The sequence below is a fragment of the Papio anubis genome, chromosome 17, assembly GCF_008728515.1.
Source record: "Papio anubis isolate 15944 chromosome 17, Panubis1.0, whole genome shotgun sequence".
Classification (NCBI taxonomy): Eukaryota; Metazoa; Chordata; class Mammalia; order Primates; family Cercopithecidae; genus Papio; species Papio anubis.
Window position 1 is genome coordinate 20,556,932 of NC_044992.1, and position 12,045 is coordinate 20,568,976.

The following is a 12,045-nucleotide window of genomic DNA, read 5'->3' on the forward strand; positions in this document are numbered from 1 at the left end:
GATTACATAATTATTTTGAAATATTTAATAGTTTTCCCTGGCGGCAAAGATCACTAACAAGAGTGATGTCATTCCAGGGTTAGACAGGATGTTTGGGGCAGATGTCCTTGTAGGCGTATTTTTGTATAAGGTTGCCATGGCCTTCATACAAGGTTGCAGTTTTTGCAGTCTTTAGTGATAGTTTTTGTTATCAGACACAAGCTCAAGAAGCCTTTCTTCATGGCTTTGCCAGGCCCGATTTGTCAGAGTTTTCTTCACATTAGTGACTCTATTTTGATTCTGACAGCTTTCAGTTTCCTTTATCCCGGCACAGTGATATATGAAGAAACTCCAGGGCTCAGTGTTTTCAGTGCCATCAGTGATAGCCGTGTGTCCATGAATCAGATAGGATTGGGACAAAACAGACTTGATGTTAATAAGCAACTCCAGTCCGTATTTGGGCAGCATAACAATTGAAGTCTTCAGAGGGATCACCCAGCAGTTGTCCAGGCTAAGATCTAAACAGGCTGCAAGCTTCTTGTTAAGGTCATGAACATTGCTGGCAGGATCACCGTCTGTCTGCAGACTCTGTCTGCAAATTCACAGGGATGAATTCAACCTCATCTTCCTCCAAGATCTTAATAGATTGCAATGTTTTTCTCAATCGACTGGTGGCAAGCAGCTAGGGCATCTTCAGAAGGCTCACTCGAGATGACATTATATTTGATCTACTTTATTCCACAGTAGTATATTTCATCTTGTTGAAGTGTAAAATATTTGTACAGGGATGCCCCTCCAAAGATAACACCAAAATGCTAGTTAACAACACTAGCAGCAGGCTCCTCTTTGGCCAGTTGATACCATTTCATTTGGGGTGCTGGGCAAGGGCCTTGGGTGATGATCACCTCTCTGACACTCTCAGGCTTGTCCTTCTTGGCCTCCTTCTGGGCCAAGGCCAGTTAAATACCACTTTCACCTTGGTGCATCCTCAGACACCTTAGGAGGGTGTGGTGGTGATGCAGGATTTTTTGCTCCTTAGCTCAGCTAAAATCCAAGTTCTTGTCTCATGACCAGGAGAAATGAGGCACATGGACACATTGAAAGGTGAGGAGAGTGGAATTCATTAAAAGAAAACTCTCAACAAAAAAGAGGGGGTCCTCCCAACAGGCTCCCATCTCACAATTGCATATCAGGCCACCATACACGAACTGAAGAGACCAGGCTCCACCCCCTGCATAAGGTGCGAATTCCTGGTGGCTCCACCCTATTCCCCCAGTGCATATAGGTCTCCAGTCTATTGTGGGTGTACCCAGGCAAGACCCTCATCTGCACAAAAACATCTGGTGTAAACACTTGTGGGGTGGGACAGAGATTCTCCAGGGACCCTTCTTTATCTGCCTCCTGCAACTGTCAGTGGGCTCAAGATACAGGTTTTAGGCTCCTGGCTGTGGCTGCAGCCTCCTTGGCTGGGCTCTGGGGCAGCTCAGATGGCAGCTGAAGTAACCACTGCCTTCCAGTCTTTTTAAATTTTTTTTGAGGCGGTCTTGCTCTGTCGCCCAGGCTGGAGTGCAGTGGCACAATCTTGGCTCACTGCAGCCTCTACCTCCTGGGTTCAAGTGATCTCCCACCTCAGTCTCCAAGTAGCTGGGATTACAAGCATGCACCAAAACATCAGACTAATTTTTGTATTTTTAGTAGAGATGGGGTTTCACCATGTTGGCCAGCCTTGTCTCGAACTCCTGGCCTCAAGTGATCCATCTGCCTCAGCCTCCCAAAGTGCTGGGATTACAGGCATGAGCCACCGCGCCCGGCATAGTCTTTTAAAAAAATATTTAAGACATACGTGTCATAAAACCTAGGTGATTTTTTTTATTGTGACTTTTTCCACATGACATTTTGTTATGCTCATTACCTCAAATCATTAACAAATCCTTATTGTTAAGACTGTCTGCCCTTAGGTCCTGTAGCTGCACCGTAATGTAACTACTTAAGTCACTAGACATGGGGATTCTTTCCAGTTTTCACCTCTCTTTACAATAGAGTTAGCAAGGACATCTTTGTATAAACCAGAGTATTATGTATGTTTGTTGTGTCTGAGAGAAAAGATATTCCTCGTTCTGCCCTCCTGGCAACAGTTTGTTTCCTTTCTGTATACTTAGCATCTTGGAGCAGAGAATGGTAAGTGCCATCTTCAGGGAGGCGAAGGCTGGAGCAGGGCTGAGCAAAGGGCGGCAAGGGAGTCAGGGCTCAGCACTGGCTGCAAGTTGGAATCATCCGGGAGATTTATAAAAGTGCCAGGGTTAAGGCCTCCCCAACAGAGGTACCAATTTAATTGACCTGGGATGGGAATAAGATCATAGTTTTTTTATTTTTTATTTTTAAATAAAGCTCCTCAGATCATTCTAGAGCACAGCTAGAGTTCTGAACTAATTGGAAGGATTTCTTTTAGTGCAGGGTGATGGTTGTTTTGAGACCAGATTGGGGTCAGGGCGTGGGGAGTGGGGACGGAGCAGATGTTCCGGCAGCAGCTTGTGGCTCACAGGTGTTCCCTTTCTTTTGTCCAGTCTTGCCTTCCCTTTTTAACACATAGCTGTTAGGGGTAGGGGAACATTGGTCAATGCAATAAAATTATTTTCTGTCATAGACAAAAGCTGGGAGTGCCCTCTGAGTGGCACCTTTCTCTGTCTCTTCAGCCACACTGCTGTATAGTTCACCACCAGGCACTGCTTTATGTGCTGAGGCAGCCAGTGAGTTATTAGTCATTGTATCTGAGGGTCCATGCACATGGGAAGACATCAAAAGACCAGAGGGTTCTTAATGAAAACCAGCAGTCCCTCACCCTAGATCATTCTCCAAAGGCATCATCTGGGTCTGTCAGCTTTTCACTCTGGCACTCTGTTCTTTCTGCTGCACCACTTAGGTCAGGTTTTCCATTACTTATTGTTAAGGTGGCCATGATTAAATCTTCCATGCTGTGCCTATTGATGGAGGCTAAAAGTGAGAAGATGATGAACAGTGTGTACACTACTGTAGTAGACTGTAAGTGCTATTAGCCGCTGGTCAGGTAGTTCACTGCGATTACATTTTCTTTGTGGGTCCATCTCTTCCACTTCATCAGTTACTCAAAGGCTCACAATTTTGTTGGCTTCACATTTAGACCATGGCTTTCTTGTGCAGTTTAGGTTTTTCCTGTAGTTTCTAATTGCCTTTTTCTTCCCCCTTCTTGCCTTTTCTTATTGCCGAGAGAAGAAACAAACACCTTTCTCATGTTCCTGAGGTCTTTCAGCTTCTGCATTCTGCTTCCTGAGTGGAATTCGTTCCATTCTTTTCAGAGCCCACTGGTTTCTTGTCATTGGAATCAGTGGGATGTTAGGCCTGTTGCACAGCTGTTACCCTTCTGTTTTCTTTTCATTCACTCCTGGGTCAGTTGCACTATTCCTCATGTCTCATGTCTTGCCCTCTGTTTGCACTCCAACGAACAAACTACGAGTGAAACCTGAAGAAACTGCCCCCCAGTGGAAGAATGGGAGATAATCTTTGAATCCTTGCATGCCTAAAAAAGTTATTATTTCGTCGTCATATCAGGAGTAGAATTCCAGGTTCATAATAATTTTCCCTGAGAACACAGGGATTTCGCCCTGCTGTCTACTAAGTGTCCATTGCCTTCCTGAGAAGTCTGGTGTTGGTCTGATTCTCAGCCATTTGTGGATGCCTATCTTACTCTTTCTGGAAGCATCTAGGATTTTCTGTTTATCCCTGCTATAGGGAAATTTCATAAACATATATCTGAGGGTAGAGTTTGTTTGTTTTTTTTTTTAACTGTTTTTAGTGAGGTCCCTTTATTGGACCTTTTCAGCTGAAGACAGCTGCTACCTTTGACAGCTTCTGGTAAATTTTCTTTTATTATTTCTTTGATAATTTCCTGCCCAGTAGTCTGTTTACTTTTGTGGAAATCCCCATTAGACAGAATTTGGTTCCTCTTAGTGAGCCTACATTTCTCTTACCTTCTTTTGTATTTTCCATCCCTATCTAGAATTGAGCCTACAGTCTGGGGAATTTCCTTGATTTTTAACTTCCAGCACTTTCAGTGTTACAGTTCAGAAATTATATTCTCATTTCAAGCACTTTCTTATTTGTTGATTTCTTTTTTATTGCAGCCTGGTCTTATTTTGTGGATAGAGTAGCTGCTTCATACAAATGTACACACACACGTACACGCCCTATCCTCCAGAGACAGTGTCTTGATCTGCTTATCTTCTGTCTCTCTCTGGTTTTCCTGATACAGCAGGCAACCCCATGGGGTCCAGTTGTATTTGAGAGCAAAAGCCTGAGTTGCTGAGTCTGTGTGGGTGTATGTATTCTGCCTGGTCATATGTGCAAGAAATAGGCCTTTCCACACAAGCAGCTCTGAATCAGAAGGCTGCAGGGCTGTGCTGGTACACACGTGGATCCTCAGAGTAGGCAGCAAAATGCCACAGCAAGAAAGGTTTTGCTCTGGGGGTGATCGGGACAGCTGTTCTGCTGACTCTTAGCTGCTGCCCCTATATTGAGTCTTCCTTGTCACTCCAGCCGCCGTTCTAGTAATGCTGAGGCTCCCTCCTCCGCTGCAGCCCCAGCTTGCGCATATTCTGAGCATCTTGCATTTCACCTGCGAACATTGTACCTTGCACTTTGCATCTTCAAAAAACCAACAGCCCCATTTCTCATCTCTTTCCCATTGCTGGTCTGTTCATCGTGGTTACTCTTATTTTGGGGTGCACATGGATCTAAGAAGTAAGGAGGTGAGGTAACCTGGTGCATTCCATGTTGAACCAGAAGCATGAGTGGTTCTCTGAAACCCAGTTACTTCTTACCCCTTCATGTCAGCAGGGTGTTCAGGGGCCCGCCAGCTAGACGGTACTTGAGAACATCGAAGGGACCCTTTATGGAGTGCCCCTACTGTGTGTCCCCTCCCTCCCAGCCAGCTCACACACCGCTGATGGCAGCTCCATTTGCAGGAGATCCTGTCGGCCTGCTGGGCTTTCAACCTGCAAGAGAGACCCAGCTTCAGCCTGCTGATGGACATGCTGGAGAAACTTCCCAAGCTGAACCGGCGGCTCTCGCACCCTGGACACTTCTGGAAGTCAGCTGAGTAAGTGCCTCTTCCACGAGCCAGACTGCCAGCCAGGCCCTCGCAGCCTCACCTGGGGTCTTGGAGGGCACCTTCTGCTCTTTCTGCCCAAGACTTTGTTTTTTGGGTTTTTTTTGAGACGGAGTCTTGCTCTATCATCTGGGCTGGAGTGCAGTGGCGTGCTTTAGGCTCACTGCAACCTCTGCCTCCTGGGTTCAAGCAATTCTCCTACCTCAGCCTCCCGAGTAGCTGGGACTATAGGCACCCACCACCAAGCTTGGCTAATTATTGTATTTTTAGTAGAGACGGGGTTTCATCATATTCGCCAGGCTGGTCTCGAACTCCTGACCTCAAGTGACCCACCCGCCTCAGCCTCCCAAAGTGCTGGGATTACAGGCATGAGTCACCACGCTTGGCCTCTGCCCGGGACTTTGATCTGAGGAATACACACGGTGGGTCACCCGAGGTGACTAGTCCCCTTGCCCAAGTGATACCAGGATTTTATTTCCCACGTTTGTTTTGGAGACTCCCTTTGACAGGTGAGCACCTGCAGTTTGCAGCTGTGAAAACCCAGGACTAGAAGGCTCTGCCGAGGGAGGGGCAAGATGGGGTCAGTTAGAAGTCAAAGCGACGTGGTATTGTAAGCTTCACTGAAATAAGCAGAGTCAATATTGCTTACAATGGCACCCACCGAAACACAAGAAGCCAGCCACCTCTTATGGGGACCACAGTCACTTGGGTTTAGAAGCTGTCTGCCTCCTGGTTTAACACACAGCCCTTTGCACCCCTTGGTGCGGGGGTGATGTCCACCAGGTCACGGGCCACTGTCGTCTCTCCTGCATTCTATCTCATTCCCTTTTTCCTTTGTCCTCTGACTGCCTCTGCTAGAACACTCAGAAGAGACCTCTGCCCTGTCACGAATGCTCTGTGAGAACCTGGGAAGTCCTTTTTTGTTCTGGGCCTCAGTTTCCACATCATTCAAAAGTCTCTGGGCTAGGGGTTGGGCCAGGTCTAGGGCGGGTAAACTTGCTGTAAGGGGCCAGGTGAATATCGGAGGCATTGCAGGCCAAGAGGGCAACTCAAGTCCTCACTCTGGGGGCCAACTTTGGCAGTGTGCCAAGCACCATCTCTGCCACAGCCTCTCGGCTCTGCCATCGCAACACGGGAGCAGCCACGGACGGCGTAAATCAGGGAGCTGGCTGTGTGCCAGTAAGACTTAATGCTGGAAATTGGGATTTCACATGTCATGAAATAGTCTTCTTTTGGTATTTTTGCCCCCAACCATGTAGAAAGTGAATCGATTTATCTCACCCAGGAGTCCAGCCTGTAGGTCAAGTATGGCCTGCCACCTGTGTCTGTACAATCTGTAAACTAAGAACAGTTTTACCTTTCTGAGAAGCTTTTCAAATAACAATTGTTGTACACATAGAGATGAGGTCTCACTATGTTGCCCAGGCTGGTTTCAAACTCCTGAGCTCAAGTGATGCTCTTGCCTCGGCCTCCCAAAGTGCTAGGATTACAGGCTTGATCCACTGCGCCCGGCCAGTTATAAACTTTAAGGAAAAGGACACTTTCTAAAAGTGGAATCTCCTGCAGAGTCCCGCTGTATAAAACCCATAACGTGGAGCTGCTCCTGATGAGAGCGAGGGGAAGAGCCTGTCTGCCACCTGCTGCCAAGAAAGCCCCTGAGGCCCCCGTCCCTGTGTGTGTGTGTCACTGAGTGCCTGGAGAAGCTGCATCCCCAACTCCCGTACCTGGCGCCACGTGTGGTGATGGCAGCATTCCTTATCCTAGGAAGGGTCAGGTAGTCAATACTTTGGGCTTGCAGGTGACACAGTCTCTGTTACATGTTCTTTGTTACTGTTTTTTAATCCTTTAAAGTAGTCAGAACCTTTCTTAGTGTGTGGCCAGATTTCGCTTGCACATTGTTTTCCAGGCCATTATCTTTTTCTTTTCTTGTCTTTTTTTTTTTTTTTTTTTTTTTTTGAGGCGGAGTCTTGTTCTGTCACTCGGGCTGGAGTACAGTGGCACGATCTCAGCCCACTGCAACCTCCACCTCCTGGGTTCAAGCGATTCTCCTGTCTCAGCCTCCTGAGTAGCTGGGACTACAGGCACACGCTACCACACCTGGCTAATTTTTGTATTTTTAGTAGAGATGGGGTTTCACTATATTGGCCAGGCTGGTCTCAAGCTCCTGACCTCAAGTGATCACCCACCTCAGCCTCCCAAAGTGCTGGGATTACAGGTGTGAGCCACTGCACCCAGCCTCCAGGCCATGTCTTTTATTTTTTTGTTCTTTCTGAGACAGAGTCTTGCTCTGTCACCCAGGCTGGAGTGCAGTGATGCAATCTTGACTCACTGCAACCTCCACCTCCCAAGTTCAAGCGATTCTCATGCCTCAACCTCCCAAATTGCAGAGATTATGGGCACCTGCCCCCATGCCTGGCTAATTTTTGTGGGTTTTTTAGTTGAGATGGGGTTTCATCATGTTGGCCAGGGCGGTCTCAAATTCTTGACCTCAAATGATCTGCCTGCCTTGGCCTCCTGCAGTGCTGGGATTACAGGCATGAGCCACCATGCCCGGCCTCCAGGCCCTGTCTTGATAAAGAACCAAAGTGGGCCTCCAGCCGCAGTTGAGGAAGGACTCAGCGTTAGTTTTCTGTCCTGCAGAATTCACTAAAGAAATGCTTGGTGCTTCGCTGATTCAGGCCAGGTAGAGGGATGGTCTGGAGGAATGACAGTGTGTGGTTAGGGAATACCACATCTCATGCAATACTGGGTTCAGTATTTTGCTCTTAGGATGGGTCAGAGTCCAGTACAAATGTAGGGTAATGGATCATAGCCATAGAGGTGTGCGTTTTAGGCAGTCATTGCTGCACACCTGCTGCACGCCCGGGGAAACAGATGGCCGAGGCCAGGGTTCCACCAGCGAGGAAGTTCCAGTGTCATAAAGACAAACAGACACACTGTAATGACATCAGGACTCTTATCACCTTTGTATTCCTGGCTCCTAGTACAGTCCCAGGAACATGATAGTTGGTCACTAAATATTTGATGTGCATGAATGAATGCGGGCAAAGGGTGATACCATGCCAAGTGTTGTGATACAGCCCAGACGGGGGCCTCTGCGTCCACCTGGGGGACACGAGGAAGAGTCTCTGGAAGAAGGTCATCAGGGCTGGGTTTTGAGCCAGAACTGTCCCAGCAGAGAGCAGGAGCATGGGGCTCTTAACCGTTCAAGGAGGGTGATGTGAGGTGGCGAGGCCAAGCTCCAATCGGACCTCAGGCAACTTGCTTAACAAGCTGGGCCCTGGTTTTCTCCCCGACAAAACAAAAGCCTCCACTAGGTGGACACTGGCATTCAGAACATCATTCCAGATTCCCTAAAAACCATGTAGTCCCACCTTCTCATTTCACAGGCAGGAAACTGAGTCACAAATGGGGCTGTTCCCTGCCCAGCCCCTTCAAGGAGAGCTTGCAGGCTTTCCTTTCCTGAATGAGTCTGTGTCAAAGCTTCCTGTTCACAGGAAGCTGTTTACTTTCTACACACTTGCCCCTAATTCTCACTTTCTCTTTTCTTTCCCATTGATCTTGTCATTTTTTTATTTTTGGGGGGTGGCGGATATGCTGTTCTGTCATCTCCCCCTTTCCCATCAACTGATTCCTCCACCTGTCCACGCGTGCCTGACTTCATCACCTGCTGGGGCCGGACTGCGCTCTTCCCACGCCTGGCGGAATGGTTGCTGGGCACTCCCAGTCGCTGGAGGAGCCGCTACTATGGAAAAGGACGCTACGGCCACCCTGACTTTAAGAGCTCCTGTCCGGTTCTGGAGGAATAGTGTGTTCCTGTTACTTCCCTCGCTGGCTGCCTGTCTCTGGTTTTCCTGATGCAAACCCCACTTCCTTTCTGTCGCTGCTTCCCAGCTTCTCCCATCTTTGTGTCATGTATTCTCGCAAACCAAAGTGAGGTTTCTGCAGCTGAAGTGGCTGCCAGCAAGGGTCACACAGGCTTGCATTTTTCGCTGGGTGAGAGAAGAGCCACAGCATGTAGCGGGGCCTTTGTCCACACCACGAGTGGATGGATGGCTTGTCCCTGGGTCGGAGAGAACTTGGGTCATTGATTTGAGCCGCCAGGATCCCAGTCCCCCTGGCCAGAGCTCAAGGGAAGAGAATTCAGTGAAGCAGAAATACTCTTGGAAGTATTTTGCTCGTCAAGGGCTAAGGAGCTGTGGGCATGTGCCAGCCTCTTTATAAACGTGCTGCAACTGTGCCCTGTGGGAGCTTAGAGAGGGTTCTTTGTGCTCAGGCTCCCTTCTGAGCGTGCAGTGCAGCCAAGCCTGGGGGATGGAGTCCAGGATGACCCTTTCTCTCTGGAAGGGAAAGGGAGTCCCCTGTCCAGCTGCCCTGGCCAGACCTCTAGCTCCCGACAGGCTCTGCATGGGGCTGTGATTCTGATGCTGTTCTTTGCTTTCTTCTCTTTCCCTCTGTAGGTTGTAGGCCTGGCTGCCTTGCATGCACCAGGGGCTTTCTTCCTCCTAATCAACAACTCAGCACCGTGACTTCTGCTAAAATGCAAAATGAGATGCGGGCACTAACCCAGGGGATGCCACCTCTGCTGCTCCAGTCGTCTCTCTCGAGGCTACTTCTTTTGCTTTGTTTTAGAAACTGGCCCTCTGCCCTCTCCACGTTGCCTGCATATGCCCGAGTAACTGCTCTCAGAGGATCCCACTAATTGAGCTCCCTCCAAGGCGGTCTGGGCAGCTTCTAACTACCTTCCTGGACGTGACTGATTGCTCCCGTGTTCTTCTGAGGGCTGGTCTTGTTTTTGTTGGGGTGGCTCTGTCTCACTGCTAACACCTTAGTGAGATGCCTTCCACCCTCCTGAGTACACCAGCCTCCCACTGAGTGTGTGCCTAGTGCGCGGCAGGCGGAGGTTGGGAGGGTATTGACTTGGCTTTTAACCTGTGGGAATTTTGTCCAACAAGGAGTGGAATGATTTCAGAGCTGCCCTGAGGCTGGCATCCTGGTCACAGGAACCCTTTGCTGGGCTCGTGTCTCTCAGTCTCCTCTATAGAGTTAGATCAGAAGACACAGAAAGTTCTGTGGCCATGAAAGATACCAGCTCAGAAGGGTTGTCTTCACTGGCACCCTCAGAAAAGTTGTCTTAAAGCAAAGAGGTACCTGGCTCCAGACAATTTTTCTGATGAAAACAAAGTCTCTGCCCTGTCCCCCCCTGCCACCCTGGCAAAATTACTTCCTTTGCACCTGCCCAGTGTGCCATAAACCAGACCCCAGGTCAGCATTTGTCAAGAGCATGGCTGCCGGGTCCCCTGCCGCGGTCACTGCACTGTTTACTAAATGCAGGTTTCTGTTCTCCCTCCCCAGACCTGCTGAACCCAGATCTCCGGAATTGGGCTCTAGGAATCTGCATTTCAACCTGCTTCCCAGGTGGCCCTGATGCACCCCAGTATTAGGGTTTATCTCTAAAAGGAGCATGCCTTGTAACTCCTGGTATCCTGGGGGTCATGTTTCTCTTCTCTCTCAATTCTACTTGGAGCAAGAGCTTTCCTGGGCTGCAAATGAGAAAACAATTCCGAGGAGCCCACAGCAGTACTGAGCATGCTGGGAGCTTGGGACTTGGAGATGCGTGAGCCACTGTTGCTGCTCCAAGCAGAACTACTTGGAGTGTAGCTGAGGCCTTGGACTCAGTATGACCAGGGGCAGCTCTGCCAGGGCTGTTGGCCAATCAATCATTTTCATTTCTTGTTGGAGGCCAAGTCCTCTGCTGAGCTCATTTCCTAACTAGTGTTACCCTAATTCTGATGAAGACCAATGGGGCTATAATTCTTGTTTTTGTTCCTCTTTGCAGCATTAACAGCAGCAAAGTTGTACCGCGGTTTGAAAGGTTTGGCTTGGGCGTCCTGGAGTCCAGTAATCCAAAGATGTAGCCAGCCATGTGATTTTTCGCTGCTGATCTCTTTCTTTTTAAAATGTGTTTCTGAAACATCCAAACAACCACCACGACAAAAAACACTGCCTGCCCAGCGCTGCAAACCAGGAGCACACATCCTAGATTCAGACTGTTCGCCATAAACCCCACTCGGGAGATGGAGCTGCACCTGCTGTCTCTTAAAATGACACCACCAACAACCAAACCTGTCGTGACAGACAGCAAATGTTTACACGTATATTTCTCCTGAGTGAACCTGATGTTTTACAATAGGTAATAATAAAAACAGTCCGTGCATCGATGCACTGGCACTGATGGCCAGGGTGGCGGAAATGGCCGTCCCCTCTGGAGGACCTGGTAGGCGGTGAGGGACCCATGCTGGGCCAGAAGGAAGACAGACATGGTGATTGCAGCTGTTCTTGGGGTAGGGCAGGGAGCCCAGAAGGTCTGACCTGGCCTCTGCTTTTTGGCTCAAGACCCCATCAGGGGAATCTCTCTCTCGGGCTCTCTCCTTGTCCTTTCAAAGGGATACTGCCCCTTCCTCGTCTTGCAGAGGAAACCCTGGCTAGGAACAGAGCTAGATGAAGGAGTCTGGAGTTCCTGGAGAGTTTGGGTTCACCTTCTCACCCCTGTAATCTAGGCTGCTCCTGCTGGAAAAGTAGAAACAGAATCCAAAAAAGGTCTGAACTCACCAGGTGGTTCCCAGCCAGGGTTTCTGCTACAAGGTGAGGAAACATCCATGGCTTATACAGATGTGAGTCTTTGATGAAGCCCCCAGGCAGGCACTAAGGTGATGGGACTCAGGGCCTTGGCTTTTAGCTACATTCCAGTCCCTGACTGACATCTGGCCGTGAGAGCTGGATGGGTGGGAACAAGGAGGATGGAGGGAGGAGGAGGAGTAGATGGCAAAGGTACCGGAGCCCCCTTCCCAGCCACATGGTGACCCTGGCACTGTAAAAACCCTTTGTCATGCCAGAAGGTTCTAGAACTGCCCACTTCTTCCATT

At 49.0% G+C, this 12,045-nt stretch overlaps 1 protein-coding gene across 1 annotated transcript in view; it reads left to right on the top strand.

Annotated features, from left to right (window-relative positions):
• Positions 1 to 11,336, top strand: part of KSR1 (kinase suppressor of ras 1) — a 170,703-nt gene extending 159,367 nt beyond the window's left edge. The window contains 2 exon segments of the mRNA XM_003912478.4: positions 4,977 to 5,110; positions 10,959 to 11,336. Coding sequence (XP_003912527.1) covers positions 4,977 to 5,110; positions 10,959 to 11,037 — 213 coding nt within the window. The 3' untranslated portion in view covers positions 11,038 to 11,336.
• The last annotated feature ends 709 nt before the right edge of the window (positions 11,337 to 12,045 follow it).